General features: G+C 47.5%; 1 protein-coding gene across 1 annotated transcript in view; it reads left to right on the top strand.

Annotated features, from left to right (window-relative positions):
- LOC137314973 (polyadenylate-binding protein-interacting protein 2-like) overlaps positions 1 to 16,999 on the top strand; it is a 94,997-nt gene that overhangs the window by 62,989 nt on the left and 15,009 nt on the right. Inside the window, exon 3 of the mRNA XM_067979929.1 lies at positions 1,439 to 1,618. Within this exon, the coding sequence (XP_067836030.1) occupies positions 1,439 to 1,618 (180 nt within the window). The remainder of the gene's footprint in view (positions 1 to 1,438; positions 1,619 to 16,999) is intronic.

Below are 16,999 nucleotides of genomic sequence, written 5' to 3' on the forward strand. Positions count from 1 at the left end.
GAGGAGAAACTTCTTCACTCAGAGGGTGGTAGGTCTGTGGAATTTGCTGCCCCAGGAAGCTGTGGAAGCTACATCATTCGATAAATTTAAAACAGAAATAGACAGTTTCCTAGAAGTAAAGGGAATTTAGGGGTTATGGGGAGCGGGCAGGAAATTGGACATGAAGCTGAGTTCGGATCGGTCAATGCCCTGTGGGTGGCGGAGAGGGCCCAGGGGCTATGTGGCCGGGTCCTGCTCCGACTTCTTGTGTTCTTTAGATTTGTGGTTGGGATCAGATCAGCCATGATCTTATTGAATGGCGGAGCAGGCTCGAGGGGCCGATTGGCCTACTCCTGCTCCAATTTCTTATGTTCTTATGTTCTTATGTGGTGACCACACTGATCCAATTCCATATTCAATGGTCACAGTCTCTCGATGGACACTTGTGATGAATTGTTCCCTGTTCTAAAAACCCTCGGTGTGAAAATATTCCTTCTAACTTTCCCCTTCATTACCCTGGTGATGACCCTCAGTCTATGCCCCTAGTTAAAGATTCATCAGCTAGTGGGAACAATCCCTCACTGATTACCCTCTCAAAGTGTTTCAGAATTTCGAAAACCTCTGTTCAACTGAAAAAAGTAAGCCTTTCTTTATAACCCTTACCTCTCATTCTAGGTATTATTCTCGGGAATCGTCACTCTTCACTTTCCAATACCCTAACACCCTTCCTGCAATGGGGAGCCCAGAACTGAACTCTGATTGTCGTCCAATCGATGTATTGCCCAAATTCACCACTTTCCTGTTTCTGTATTCAGTGTTCCTTAGTACAACAACAACTTTCATTTATGTAGCACCTTTAACGTAGTGAAACATCCACAGGGCGCTTCACTGGAGCGATTATCAGACACAATTTGACACTGAGCCACATAAGGAGATATTAGGACAGGAGACCAAATGCTTGGTCAAAGAGGTAGTTTTTAAAGTGCATCTTAAAGGAGGAGAGAGAGAGGTAGAGAGGTTTAGGGAGGGAATTCCAGAGCTTAGGGCCTCGGCAGCTGAAGGCATTGTCACCAATGGTGGCATGAAGAAAATCGGGGATGCGCAAGAGTTAGAGGAATGCAGAGATCTCTGAGTGTTGCAGGGCTGCAGGAGGTTACAGAGATAGGGAGGGGCGAGGCCATGGAGGGATTTGAAAACAAGAATGGGAATTTTAAAATCGAGGTGTTGGTGGACTGGGAACCAGTGCAATTCCACTTGTCTTTTCCACCAACAGTTCAGTGTATCAGCACCCTTAGGTATCTGTCACTCCACTCTGTTAACCTAACTGTCACACACTTCTCTGACCAATGCTCAGTTGTGCTTATTTAAAGTTTACAGCTGAAATATGAACCTTGGGTTTGGTTCAGAATGGATTGCATTTTCCCAACTGGTAAGGACTCTTTTTCTTTGGCCCATCTAGATTGTAGAAGAATTATGGGAGGAGGAGTTCATCGAGCGCTGCTTTCAGGAGATGCTAGAGGAGGAAGAGGAGCATGAATGGTTTATTCCAGCACGGGATCTGCCCCAGACCATTGAGCAGATCCAAGACCAACTCAACGGGCTCGTCATCAGCAGCAATGGATCGGTGGAGGACCTTGTGGTAAGGATATCCTCACTGGGTGAAGAAGGGTACAGGGGCCGCGCGCGCGTCTCTCTCTATCTATCTCTCTATCTATCTATCTATCTCTCTATCTATCTATCTATCTCATATATATACTGACTATTAATGATCAGACAGAGGAACATAGAAACAGGAGTAGGCCATTCAGCCCCTCGAGTCTGTTCTGCCATTCTATTAAATCATGGCTGATCTGTATCTTAACTCCAACTACCCACCTTGGTTCATAACCCTTAATACCTTTGCCAAATGAAAATCTGGCAATCTCAGTATTGAAATTTTCAATTGACCCCCAGCCTCAACAACTTTTTTGGGGGGGGGAGTGTTCCAGATTTCCACTCCCCTTTGCGTGAAGAAGTGTTTCCTGACATCACCCCTGAACGGCCGAGCTCTAATTTTAAGTTATGTCCCCTTGTTCTGGACTCCCCCACCAGAGGCAATAGTTTCTCTCTATCTACCCGATCAAATCCTTTAATCATCTGAAACACCTCAATTAGATCACCCCTTCATCTTCTATACGCAAGAGAATACAAACCTAGTCTATGCAACCTGTCCTCGTAATTTAACCATTTTAGCCTTGTTATCTGGTGAATCTGCGCTGCACCTCCTCCAAGGCCAATATATCCTTCCTGAGGTGCGGTGCCCAGAACTGAACACAGTCTCTCCAGATGGGGTCTAACCAGAGCTGTGAAAAACTGTAACATAACTTCCACACCTTGATATTCCAGCCCCCGAGATAAAGGCCAACATTCCACTAGACATTTGAATTATTTTTTGTTCCTGTCCACTTGATTTTAGTGATTTCTGTACTTGGACCCCTAAATCACTCTGCTCCTCGACAGTCCCTGGCTTCTTGCCATTTAGAAAATACTCTGATTTATCTTTCTTAGGTCCAAAGTGGATGACCTCACACTTTTCCCACATTGAACTCCATCTGCCACAGTTTTGCCCACTCATTTAATCTATCAATGACCCTTTGTAACTTTCTGCTCCCATCTACACTACTTACTGTGCCGCCTAACTTAGTGTCATCAGCAAACTGGGATGAAGGAATAGAGCGCCGTATATCCAAGTCATTTATAAATATAGTGAAAAGCTGTGGCCCAGTACAGATCCTGGGGGACACCACTAGTCACATCCTGACAATTTGAGTCCATACCCTTTATCCCCACTCTCTGTCTCCTACTTCCTAACCAATTCCCTGTCCAAGCCAATAGGTTGCCTCCAATTCCGTGCGCTGTCATTTTTTGATGACAGTGTCTGATGTGGAACCTTCTAGAAGTCTATTTAAATAACATCCATAGACATTCCCTTATCTATCACGTTGGTTACCTCCTCAAAAAATTTAGCTAGGTTCGTTAGACGTGATTTGCCCTTCACAAATCCATGCTGGCTCTCTCTGATCAGCTCAAATTTGTCTCTGCTCAATTCTCTGTCTCTCACTGTGTCTCTGTCTCTCTGTGTGTCTCTCTCTCTCTCTCTCTCTCTCTCTCTCTCTCTCTCTGTGTCTCTCTCTCTCTCTCTGTGTCTCTCTCACTCTCTGTCTCTCTCTCTCTGCGTGTGTCTCTCTCTCTCTGTCTCTCTCTCTCTCTCTCTCTCTCTGTGTCTCTCTCTCTCTCTCTCTCTCTGTCTCTCTCTCTCTGTCTCTCTCTCTCTCTCTGTCCAATTCTCTTTCTCTGTCTCTGTCTCTCTCACTCTGTCCCTATCTCTCACTGCCTCTGTTTCTCTCACACTTTCTATGCACATTATTTTCTTTCAGTTTAAGTAATAGTCCCTTCCATTTCTCTACATTGAATTCCATCTGCCACCTGTCTGCCCAATTCCCAAGTATATTCAGATCCTCCTGTAGCTTATCCTGTTTAGCTTCGGAGTCTACCACCTTCATTAGCTGTGTATCATTTTCAAATTTAGCCACTGTGCTTGTGACTGAGCTCCAGATCATTGATAAAGATATTAAACAAAAGAGGTCCCAAAGCAGCCCCCTGTGGGACCCCACTGGTAACATTCTCCCCAGCTGGTGACAGTCCCTCGACCCCCACCCCCTGGGTTCCATCAACCAGATATGTACCCAACATGTAACAGGACGTTGGATCCAGACACTGCATTAGTTTGGCTTGATAGCACTGTCGACGACACCTTCCGTCACTTTGCTGATGATTGAGAGTAGACTGATGGGGCGGTAATTGGCCGGATTGGATTTGTCCTCCTTTTGTGGACAGGACATACCTGGGCAATTTTCCACGTTGTCGGGTAGATGCCAGTGTTGTAGCTGTACTGGAACAGTTTGGTTAGAGGCGCGGCTAGTTCTAGAGCACAAGTCTTCAGCACTACAGCCGGGATGTTGTCGGGGCTCATAGCCTTTGCTGTATCCAGTGCACTCAGCCATTTCTTGATATCATGTGGAGTGAATCGAATTGGCTGAAGACTGGCTTCTGTGATGATGGGGATATCGGGAGGAGGCCGAGATGGATCATCCACTCGGCACTTCTGGCTGAAGATGGTTGCAAATGCTTCAGCCTTGTCTTTTGCACTCACGTGCTGGACTCCGCCATCATTGATGGGGATGTTTACAGAGCCTCCTCCTGCCGTTATTTGTTTAAGTATCCAGCACCATTCGCGAACTGGATGTGGCAGGACTGCAGAGCTTTGATCTGATCCGTTGGCTGTGGAATCGCTTAGCTCTTTCTGTGGCATGTTGCTTCCGCTGTTTAGCATGCATGTAGTCCTGAGTTGTAGCTTCACCAGGTTGGCACCTCATTTTTAGGTACGCCTGGTGCTGCTCCTGACATGCTCTTCTACACTCCTCATTGAACCAGGGTTGATCCCCTGGCTTGTTGGTAATGGTAGAGTGAGGAATATGCCGGGCCATGAGGTTGCAGATTGTGGTGGAATACAATTCTTCCTTCTATGGTTCTGGCAACACTTTGAGTAAGATGTTCACAGGACAGTTGAGTATACGGAACAGACTTTAGTCATACGGAGCTTGAGCAACTGCTGGCGTCACTGCAGTGTATCCGCGAGGCCGAGAGCTACGTGGATAGCACGTTTCAGAAGGTGGTCACCCCGCAGCTTAAGAGAGTGCAGGCAGAGAGGGACTGGGTTACCGCCAGACAGACAAGGAGGACCAGGCAGGAAGTGCATGAGTCCCTTGGGGCATCTTGCTCTCTAACCAAATACTGCTGAGGGAGAGGGTTCCTCTGCAGAATGCAGCCAGAGCCAAGTCCACAGCAACGTGGGTGACTCAGCTGTACGAGAGGGAGAGAAGAAAGGTCAAGAGAGCAATAGTAATAGGGGATTTTATAGTTAGGGGAACAGACAGGCGTTTCTGCGGCCGCAGACGGGATTCCAGGATGATATGTTGCCTCCCCGGTGCCAGGATCAAGGATGCCACTGAGCGGCTGCAGAACATTCTGGAGGGGGAGGGTGAACAGCCAGAGGTCGTGGTCCATATTGGTACCAATGACATAGGTAGAAAGAGGGATGAGGTCCTGCAGGAAGAGGTTAGGGAGCTAGGAAAGAGATTAATAAGCAGGACCCCAAAGGTAGTAATCTCCGGATTACTCCCGGTGCCATGCTCCAGTGAGTATAGAAATAGGAGGATAGAGCAGATGAATGCGTGGCTGGAGAGATGGTGCAGGAGGGAGGGCTTTAGATTCGTGGGGCATTGGGACCAGTTCTGGGGGAGGTGGGACCTGTACAGGCCGGACGGGTTGCACCTCAACAGGGCCGGGACCAATATCCTCGCGGGGAGGTTCACTAGGGCTGTGGGGGAGGGTTTAAACTAATTTGGCAGGGGTATGGGCACCAGGATGTAGCATTGGAAAGGAGAAACAAGGGGCACAAAAGACTGGGAGAGACAGATAGCACTAGAGTAAGAAATAGTACAGTATTAGATGGAGCCAGACTAAAAGATAGTACAAGAAAGTCTAAGACTGGTTTACAGTGCATGTGTGTAAACACACGAAGTGTGGTAAATAAGGTTGGTGAACTGTAGGCACAAATAGCCACATGGGAAAATGATGTCATGGCGATAACGGAGACCTGGCTCAATAAGGCAGGATTGGATACTAAATATTCCTGGGTACAAGGTGTTCAGGAAAGAGAGGGAAGGAAAGAAAGGAGGGGGGTGGCAGTATTGATTAAGGAGAATATTGCAGTGCTGGAGAGAGAGGATGTCCTTAAAGGGTCAAGGACAGAATTTATTTGGTTGGAGTTAAGAAACAATAGAGGTGCCATTACACTACTGGGTGAATCCTATAGGCCACCAACTAGTGGGAAGGAGATAGAGGAGCAAATTTGCAGGGAAATTGCAGAGAGGTGCAAGAACTATAGTGTTGTGATAATGGGGGACTTCAACTATCCTAATATAGACTGGGAAAGTAATAGTGTAAAGGGCAGAGAGGGGGAGGAATTTCTGAAGTGTGTTCAGGAGAACTTTCTTGTTCAGTATGTTTCCAACCCAACGAGGAAGGAGGCATTGCTGGATCTGGTTCTGGGGAATGAGGTGGGTCAAGTGGAGCAAGTGTCAGTGGGGGGGGGGATCATTTAGGGAACAGTGATCATAATATGATAAGGTTTAGAATAGTTATGGAAAAGGACAAGGAGCAATCTCGAGAAAAAATACTCAATTGGAGGAGGGCCAGTTTCAGTGGGATGAGAACGGATCTGGCCCAGGTAAACTGGAATCAAAGATTGGCAGGCAAAACTGTGATCAAACAATAGGCAGCCTTTAAAGAGGAGATGGTTCGGGTACAGTCTAGGTACATTCCCACGAGAGGGAAAGGTAGGGTAACTAAAGCCAGAGCTCCCTGGGTGATGAAAGAGATAGAGAGTAAGATGAAGCAGAAAAAGGGGACATATGACAAATGTCAGGTTGATAATACAAGTGAGAACCAGGCTGAATATAGAAAGTTCAGAGGGGCAAAGAGAGAGTATGGGAATAGACTGGCAGCCAACACAAAAGGGAATCCAAAAGTCTTCAATAGGCATATAAATAGTAAACGGGTAGTAAGAGGTGGGAGGGAACGATTAGGGACCAAAAAGGAGATCTACTCATGGAGGCAGAGGGCATGGCTGAGGTACTAAATGAGTACTTTGCATCTGTCTTTACCAAGGAAGAAGATGCTGCCAGAGTCACAGTAAGAGGAGGTAGTTGAGACACTGGATGGGCTAAAAATTGATAGAGGAGTGCAAGAAAGGCTAGTTGTAATTAAAGTAGATAAGTCACCCGGTCCGGATGGGATGCATCCCAGGTTGCTGAGGGAAGTAAGGATGGAAATTGCAGAGGTTCTGGCCATAATCTTCCAAACATCCTTAGATACGGGGGTGGTGCCAGAGGACTGGAGAATTGTAAATGTTACACTCCTGTTCAAAAAAAGGTGTAAGGATAAACCCAGCAACTACAGTTTAACCTCGGTGGTGGGGAAACTTTTAGAAACGATAATCCGGGACAGAATTAACAGTCACCTGGACAAGTGTGGATTAATTAAGGAAAGCCAGCACAGATTTGTTAAAGGCAAATCTTGTTTCTTGATTAAGTTTTTTGATGAGGTAACAGAGAGGGTCAAAGAGGGCAATGCAGTCGATGTGGTGTACTGTGGCTGCAGTGTGTACCATCCACAGGATGCACTGCGGCAACTCGCCAAGGCTTCTTCGACAGCACCTCCCAAACCCGCGACCTCTATCACCTAGAAGGACAAGGGCAGCAGGCACAAGGGAACAACACCATCTGCACGTTCCCCTCCAAGTCACACACCATCCCGACTTGGAAATATATCGGCCGTTCCTTCATCGTCGCTGGGTCAAAATCCTGGAACTCCCTTCCTAACAGCACTGTGGGAGAACCGTCACCACACGGACTGCAGCGGTTCAAGAAGGCGGCTCACCACCACCTTCTCAAGGGCAATTAGGGATGGGCAATAAATGCTGGCCTCGCCAGCGACGCCCACATCCCATGAACGAATAAAAAAAATATGGACTTCCAAAAGGCGTTTGATAAAGTGCCACATAATAGGCTTGTCATTAGTGTTGAAGCCCATGGAATAAAGGGGCCAATGGCAGCATGGATACAAAATTGGCTAAGTAATAGGAAACAGAGAGTAGTGGTGAACGGTTGTTTTTTGGACTGGAGGGAGGTGTATAGTGGTGTTCCCCAGGGGTCAGTGCTGGGACCACTGCTTTTCTTGATATTTATTAATGACTTGGGTGTACAGGGCACAATTTCAAAATTTGTAGATGACACAAAACTGTAAAGAACAGTGAGGAGGATAGTGATAGACTTCAAGAGGACATGGACAGGCTGGTGGAATGGGCGGACAGGTGGCAGGTGAAATTCAACGCAGAAATGTGCGAAGTGATACATTTCGTTAGGAAGAACGAAGAGAGGCAATATAAACTAAAGGGTACAGGAACAGAGAGATCTGGGGGTATATGTGCACAAATCGTTGAAGGTGGCAGGGCAGGTTGAGAAAGCGGTTAAGAAAACAAACGGGGTCCTGGGCTTTATAAATAGCGACATAGAGTACAAAAGCAAGGAAGTCATGTTGAACCTTCATAAAACACTGGTTCAGCCACAACTGGAGTATTGTGTCCAGTTCTGGGCACTGCACTTCAGGAAAGATGTGAAGGCCTCAGAGAGGATGCAGAAGAGATTTACTAGAATGATTCCAGGGATGAGGGACTTCAGTTACATGGATAGACTGGAGAAGCTGGGCTTGTTCTCCTTGGAACAGAGAAAGTTGTGAGGAGATTTGATAGAGGTATTCAAAATCATGAAGGGTCCAGACAGAGTAGATAGAGAGAAACTGTTCCCATTGGTGGAAGGGTCAAGAACCAGAAGGCATAGATTTAAGGTGATTGGCAAAAGAACCAAAGGTGACATGAGGAAAAACGTTTTTACACAGCGAGTGTTTAGGATCTGGAATGCACTGCCCGAGGGGGTGGTGGAGGCAGATTCAATCATGGCCTTCAAAAGGGAACTGGATAAGTACTTGAAAGGAAAAAATTTGCAGGACTACGGGGAAAGGGCAGGGGAGTGGGACTAGTTGGATTGCTCTTGCATGGAGCCGGCGTGGACTCAGTGGGCCGAATGATGCTATGATTGTCCCTAAAAGTTTCCCCCCCACTGACATTAGGCTGACTGGCCTGTAATTGCTGGGTTTATCCCTTTCTCCATTTTTGAACAGGGGTGTAACATTTGCAATTCTCCAGTAATTTGACATTATCCCCATATCTAAGGAGGATTGGAAGATTGTGGCCAGAGCCTCCGCAATGTCCATCCTTACTTCCCTCAGTAACCGAGGATGCATCCCATCTGGACCGGGTAACTTTTGTACTTTGAGTTCTGCCAATCTTTTAAGTGTAACCATAGAACCATAGAAAAGATACAGCACAGAAGGGGGCCGTTCGGCCCATCGTCTCCGCGCCGGCTCAAAGAACAAGCAGGTGCCCATTCCAATCCCACTTTCCAGCACCTGGTCCATTGCCCTGCAGCTTACAGCACTTTAGTTGCAGGTCCAGGTACTTTTTAAAAGAGTTGAGAGTCCCTGCCTCCACCACCAATTCGGGCAGCAAATTCCATACACCCACCACCCTCTGGGTAAAAAAGTTCTTCCTCGTGTCCCCTCTAATCCTTTTCCTTAGCTGTCCTCTTCTTCTAAATGAACTGATAAAACATCTTTGGGTTTTCTTTAATCTTACGAACCAATATTTTTTCATGCCCTCTCTTTGCTTTCCTTATTTCCTTTTTTACGTCATCCCTGTACTTTTTATACTCCTCTAGGCTTTCTGCAGTATTTAGTTTTCTGTGACAGTCATAAGCTTTCTTTTTCTGCTTTATCTTGCCCTGTATACTTCGAGACAACCAGGGGGTTCTAGATTTGGCAGTGCCACCTTTTTTCTTTGAGGGGACGTGTCTACAATGTACCCGTAGAATTTCACTTTTTAGAGCCTCCCACGGGCTTGCCACTGATTTCTCCTCAAGTAGTTGTGTCCAGTCCACTTTTGCCAAATCACCTCATAGTTCTGTAAAATTTGCCTTCCCCCAATTTTTTAAAAATTCATTCACGGGATGTGGGCGTCGCTGGCGAGGCCAGCATTTATTGCCCATCCCTAATTGCCCTTGAGAAAGTGGTGGTGAGCCGCCTTCTTGAACCGCTGCAGTCAGTGCTGTTAGGAAGGGAGTTCCAGGATTTTGACCCAGCGACGATGAAGGAACGGCGATATATTTCCAAGTTGGGATGGTGTGTGACTTGGAGGGGAACGTGCAGGTGGTGTTGTTCCATGTACCTGCTGCCCTTGTCCTTCTAGGTGGTTTGGGAGGTGCTGTCGAAGAAGCCTTGGCGAGTTGCTGCAGTGCATCCTGTGGATGGTGCACACTGCAGCCACAGTGCGCCGTTGGTGAAGGGAGTGAATGTTTAGGGTGGTGGATGGGGTGCCAATCAAGCGGGCTGCCTTGTCCTGGATGGTGTCAAGCTTCTTGAGTGTTGTTGGAGCTGCACTCATCCAAGCAAGTGGAGAGTATTCCATCACACTCCTGACTTGTGCCTTGTAGATGGTGGAAAGGCTTTGGGGAGTCAGGAGGTGAGTTACTCGCCACAGAATACCCAGCCTCTGACCTGCTCTTGTAGCCACAGTATTTATGTGGCTGGTCCAGTTAAGATTCTGGTCAATGGTGACCCCCAGGATTTTGATGGTGGGGGATTCGGCGATGGTAATGCCGTTGAATGTCAAGGGGAGGTGGTTAGACTCTCTCTTGTTGGAGATGGTCATTGCCTGGCACTTGTCTGGCACGAATGTTACTTGCCACTTATCAGCCCAAGCCTGGATGTTGTCCAGGTCTTGCTGCATGCGGACACGGACTGCTTCATTATCTGAGGGGTTGCGAATGGAACTGAACACTGTGCAATCATCAGCGAACATCCCCATTTCTGACCTTATGATGGAGGGAAGGTCATTGATGAAGCAGCTGAAGATGGTTGGGCCTAGGACACTGCCCTGAGGAACTCCTGCAGCAATGTCCTGGGGCTGAGATGATTGGCCTCCAACAACCACTACCATCTTCTTTTGTGCTAGGTATGACTTGAGCCACTGGAGAGTTTTCCCCTGATTCCCATTGACTTCAATTTTACTAGGGCTCCTTGGTGCCACATTGAGTCAAATGCTGCCTTGATGTCAAGGGCAGTCACTCTCACCTCACCTCTGAAATTCAGCTGTTTTGTCCATGTTTGGACCAAGGCTGTAATGAGGTCTAGAGCCGAGTGATCCTGGTGGAACCCAAACTGAGTATCGGCGAGCAGGCTGTTGGTGAGTAAGTGCCGCTTGATAGGACTGTCGACGACACCTTCCAACACTTTGCTGATGATTGAGAGTAGACTGATGGGGCGGTAATTGGCCGGATTGGATTTGTCCTGTTTTTTTGTGGACAGGACATACCTGGGCAATTTTCCACATTGTCGGGTAGATGCCAGTGTTGTAGCTGTACTGGAACAGTTTGGCTAGAGGCACAGCTAGTTCTGGAGCACAAGTCTTCAGCACTACAGCCGGGATGTTGTTGGGGCCGTAACCTTTGCTGTATCCAGTGCACTCAGCCGTTTCTTGATATCATGTGGAGTGAATCGAATTGGCTGAAGACTGGCTTCTGTGATGGTGGGGATATTGGGAGGAGGCCGAGATGGATCATCCACTCGGCACTTCTGATTTAACGTTTACTCCTGATTTAACTCTGTCCCTTTTCTATAATAATGCTAAAACTAATTGAATTGTGGTCACTATCACCAATATAGTCACCCACTGTCACTTCACCCACTTGCCCATCTTCATTTCCCAGGACTAAATCGAGAATTGCATCCCCTCTTGTTGGGCTTGTCACAAACTGGCTAAAAAAGTTCTCCTGGACACCGATCAAGAATTTTGCACCCTCTGTGCCCCTCACACTGTTTGAATCCCAGTTGATGTTAGGGTGGTTGAAGTCCCCGACTATTATTGCCCTCTTATTTTTACACTCAGAAATTTGCCGACATATTTGTTCTTCTATCTCCCTTTCGCTATTCAGGGGTCGATAGTACACTCCGAGTAGTGTGACTCCCCCTTTTTTATTTCTTAGCTCAACCCGTATGGCCTCGATTGATGATCCATTTACAATATCATCCCTTCTCACAACTGTAATTGATTCTTTAACCAATTATGCTACCCAGCCTCCTTTTTTATCACCCACTCTATCCTGCCTGAAAACTCTATATCCAGGCATATTGAGCTGTCAATTTTTTTTTCATTTATGGGATGTGGGGGTCGCTGTCAAGGCCAGCATTTATTGCCCATCCCTAATTGCTTTGAGAAGGTGGTGGTGAGCCGCCTTCTTGAACCGCTGCAGTCCGTGTGGTGAAGGTTCTCCCACAGTGCTGTTAGGTAGGGAGTTCCAGGATTTTGACCCAGCGACGATGAAGGAACAACGATATATTTCCAAGTCGGGATGGTGTGTGACTTGGAGGCGAACATACAGATGGTGATGTTCCCATGTGCCTGCTGCCCTTGTCCTTCTAGGTGGTAGAGGTCGCGGGTTTGGGAGGTGCTGTCAAAGAAGCCTTGGCGAGTTGCTGCAGTACATCCTGTGGATGGTACACACTGCAGCCACGGTGCGCTGGTGGTGAAGGGAGTGAATGTTTAGGGTAGTGGATGGGGTGCCAATCAAGCAGGCTGCCTTGTCCTGGACGGTGTCGAGCTTCTTGAGTGTTGTTGGAGCTACACTCATCCAGGCAAGTGGAGAGTATTCCATCACACTCCTGACTTGTGCCTTGTAGATGGTGGAAAGGCTTTGGGGAGTCAGGAGGTGAGTCACCTGCCACAGAATACCCAGCCTTTGACCTGCTCTTGTAGCCACAGTATTTATGTGGCTGGTCCAGTTAAGATTCTGGTCAGTGGTGATCCCCAGGATGTTGATGGTGGAGGATTCGGCGATGGTAATGCCGTTGAATGTCAAGGGGAGGTGGTTCGACTCTCTGTTGTTGGAGATGGTCATTGCCTGGCACTTGTCTGGCACGAATGTTACTTGCCACTCATCAGCCCAAGCCTGGATGTTGTCCAGGTCTTGCTGCATGCGGGCTCGGACTGCTTCATTATCTGAGGGGTTGCGAATGGAACTGAACACTGTGCAATCATCAGCGAACATCCCCATTTCTGACCTTATGATGGAGGGAAGATTATTGATGAAGCAGCTGAAGATGGTTGTGCCTAGGACACTGCCCTGAGGAACTCCTGCAGCAATGTCCTGGGGCTGAGATGATTGGCCTCTGACAACCACTACCATCTTCCTTTGTGCTAGGTGTGACTCCAGCCACTGGAGAGTTTTCCCCCTGATTTCCATTGACTTCAATTTTACTCGGGCTCCTTGGTGCCACACTCGGTCAAATGCTGCCTTGATGTCAAGGGCAGTCACTCTCGCCTCACCTTTTTTTTTCTTCGTTCACGGGATGTGGGCGTCGCTGGCAAGGCCAGCATTTGTTGCCCATCCCTAATTGCCCTTGAGAAGGTGGTGGTGAGCCGCCTTCTTGAACTGCTGCAGTCCGTGTGGTGACTGTTCTCCCACAGTGCTGTTAGAATTCAGCTCTTTTGTCCATGTTTGGACCAAGGCTGTAATGAGATCTGGATCCTGGCGGAACCCAAACTGAGTATCGGTGAGCAGGTTATTGGTGAGTAAGTGCCACTTGATAGCACTGTCGACGACACCTTCCATCACTTTGCTGATGATAGAGAGTAGACTGATGGGGTGGTAATTAGCCGGATTGGATTTGTCCGATTTTTTGTGGACAGGACATACCTGGGCAATTTTCCACATTGTCGGGTAGATGCCAGTGTTGTAGCTGTACTGGAACAGCTTGGCTAGAGGCGCGGCTCGTTCTGGAGCACAAATCTTCAGCGCTACAGCCGGGATGTGGTCGGGGCCCATAGCCTTTGTTGTATCCAGTGCACTCGGCCGTTTCTTGATATCATGTGGAGTGAATCGAATTGGCCGAAGACTGGCTTCTGTGATGGTGGGGATATCGGGACCAGGCCGAGATGGATCATCCACTTGACACTTCTGGCTGAAGATGGTTGCAAATGCTTCAGCCTTGTCTTTTGCACTCACGTGCTGGACTCCGCCATCATTGAGGATGGGGATGTTTACAGAGCCTCCTCCTCCTGTTAGTTGTTTAATTGTCCACCACCATTCACGACTGAATGTGGCAGGACTGCAGAGCTTTGATCTGATCCGTTGGTTGTGGAATCGCTTAGCTCATTCTATAGCATGTTGCTTCCGCTGTTTAGCATGCATGTAGTCCTGAGTTGTAGCTTCACCAGGTTGGCACCTCATTTTTCGGTACGCCTGGTGCTGCTCCTGACATGCTCTTCTACACTCCTCATTGAACCAGAGTTGATCCTCTGGCTTGTTGGTAATGGTAGAGTGAGGAATATGCCGGGCCATGAGGTTACAGATTGTGCTGGAATACAATTCTGCTGCTGCTGATGGCCCACAGCACCTCATGGATGCCCAGTTTTGAGCTGCTCGATCTGTTCTGAATCTATCCCATTTAGCACGGTGGTAGTTCCACACAACACGTTGGATGGCGCCCTCAGTGCGAAGACGGGACTTCGTCTCCACGAGGACTGTGCGGTGCTCACTCCTACTAATACTGTCATGGACAGATGCATTTGCGACAGGTAGATTGGTGAGGACGAGGTCAAGTCGGTTTTTCCCTCGTGCTGGTTCGCTCACCACCCTTCAGGACTCGGCCAGCTACCGAGCCACTCTTGGTGATGGACATTTAAGTCCCCCACCCAGAGTATATTCTGTGCCCTTGCTACCCTCAGTGCTTCCCCCAAGTGGTGCTCAACATGGAGGAGGACTGATTCATCAGCTGAGGGAGGGCGGTAGGTGGTAATCAGCAGGAGGTTTCCTTGTCCATCTTTGACCTGATGCCATGAGGTTTCATGGGGTCCAGAGTCAATGTTGAGGACTCCCAGGGCCACTCCCTCCTGACTGTATATCACTGCACCACCACCTCTGGTCGGTCTGTCCTGCCGGTGGGACAGGACATACCCAGGGATGGTGATGGAAGAGTCTGGGACGTTGGCTGAAAGATATGATTCTGTGAGTCTGGCTATGTCGGGCTGTTGCTTGACTAGTCTGTGGGACAGCTCTCCCAATTTTGGCCCCCAGGTGTTAGTGAGGAGGACCTTGCAGGGTCCCCCTCTTTAAGCCAGGTTTCCATTGTAGCAATGATATCATGCTGCCTTGTGTCTATCTGTGCCCTTAGCTCATCTGCTTTGTTTGTCATATTCTTTGCATTGAAGTACATACCCTTTAACCCTGTCAAATTCCTGTGCTGAACACTATTTAACCTTTGCTTCTTTTGCCTTTCTGAGTTGCTAACTACGTCACTAACTGCTTTTCTACTTCCCGTTTCCTGCTCTGAATTTGTCCTGTCTGTACCTGCCCTTTGGTTCCCATCCCCCTGCCATACTAGTTTAAACCCTCCCCAACAGAACTAGCAAATGCCCCCGCGAGGATATTGGTCCTGGTTCTGCTTGGGTGCAACCCGTCCAGCTTGTACAGGTCTTTCCCAGAATCAGTCCCAATGCCTCAGGAATTTAAACCCCTCCCTCCTACACCATCTCTCAAGCCACGCATTCACCTGGTCTATTCTCCTATTTCTGCTCTCGCTGGCACGTGGCACTGGGAGTAATCCTGAGATTACTACCTTAGAGGTCCTGCTTTTTAATTTATTTCCTAACTCCCTATATTCTGCTTGCAGGGCCTCATCCCTTTTTTTTAACCGACGTCGTTGATATTTTTATCCTATCCAATATCACTACTACCTCCTCCTTTACTGCTACAATGACAGCATCCTCTTCTCCGGTGAAGACCGATGCAAAGTATTCATTTAGTGCCTCAGCCATGCCCTCTGCCTCCACAAGAAGATCTCTTTTTTAGTCCCTAATCGGTCCCACCCTTCCTTTGACGACCCTTTTATTATTTATATGTTTATAAAAGGCTTTTGGGTTCCCTTTTATGTTAGCTGCTAATCTATTCTCATACTCTCCCTTTGCCTCTCATTCCCTTTTTAGATCTCCTCTGTACTTTCTGTATTCAGCCTGGTTCTCTACTGTATTATGAACCTTACATTCGTCATAAGCCTCCTTTTTCTATTTCATTTTAATCTCTATATCTTTAGTCATCCAGGGAGCTCTAGCTTTGAATGCCCTTCCTTTCCCCCTCGTAGGAATGTGTCTACTCTGTACCCGAACCAACTCCTCCTTGAAGGCCTCCCATTGATCAATTACTATTTTGCTGACCAATTTTTGATTCCAATCCACCAGGGCAAGATCCTTTTTTAACTCTCTGAAATGAGCCCTCCTCCAGTTAAGTATTTTCACATTTGATTGTTCCTCGTCCTTTTCCAGAACTGTTCTAAACTTAATGATATTATGATCACTGTTCCCCAAATGCTCCCCCACTGAAACATGCTCCACCTGCCCCACTTCATTCCCCAGAACTAGATCCGGCACTGCTTCCTTCCTCGTTGGGCTGGAAACACACTGATCAAGAAAGTTCTCTTGTACACATTTCAGGAATTCCTCCCCCTCTTTACCCTTTACACTGTTACTGTCCCAGTCTATATTGGGATAATTGAAGTCCCCCATTATCACTACTCTATAGTTCTTGCATCTTTCTGTAATTTGCCTGCAAATTTGCCCCTCTATCTCCTTCCCACTATTTGGTGCCCTATAGTGTACATCCAGTAGTGTAATAGATCCTCTATTGTTCCTTAATTCTAACCAAACAGATTCTGTCTTTGACCCTCAGATACATCATCCCTTTCCAGTGCTGTAATAGTTTCTTCAATTAATACTGCCACCAGCCCCCCCTCTCTTTCTTTCCTTCCCTATCTTTCCTGAATATCTTGTAGACTAACTTGATTGAGTTTTTTGATGAGGTGACAGAGAGGGTCAATGCAGTTGATGTGGTGCATATGGACTTTCAAAAGGCACTTGATAAAGTGCCGCACAGTAGGCTTACCATCAAGACTGCGGCCCATGGAATAAAATGGGGCAGTAGCAGCATGAATACAGAATTGGCTAAGTGACAGAAAAGAGAGTAGTGGCGAACTGTTGTTTTTCGGACTTGAGGGAGGTGTATAGTGGTTTTCCCCAGGGGTTGGTGCTTGGACCACTGCTTTTCTTGATGTATGTTAATGACTTGGACTTAGATGTACAGTGCACAATGTCAAAATTTGCAGATGACACAAAACTTGGAAGGGTAGTGAACAGTGAGGAGGATCGTGATAGACTTCAAGAGGATATCGACAGGCTGGTGGCATGGGCAGACAC

Source organism: Heptranchias perlo, unplaced genomic scaffold (genome assembly GCF_035084215.1).
Source record: "Heptranchias perlo isolate sHepPer1 unplaced genomic scaffold, sHepPer1.hap1 HAP1_SCAFFOLD_527, whole genome shotgun sequence".
Taxonomy (NCBI): domain Eukaryota; kingdom Metazoa; phylum Chordata; class Chondrichthyes; order Hexanchiformes; family Hexanchidae; genus Heptranchias; species Heptranchias perlo.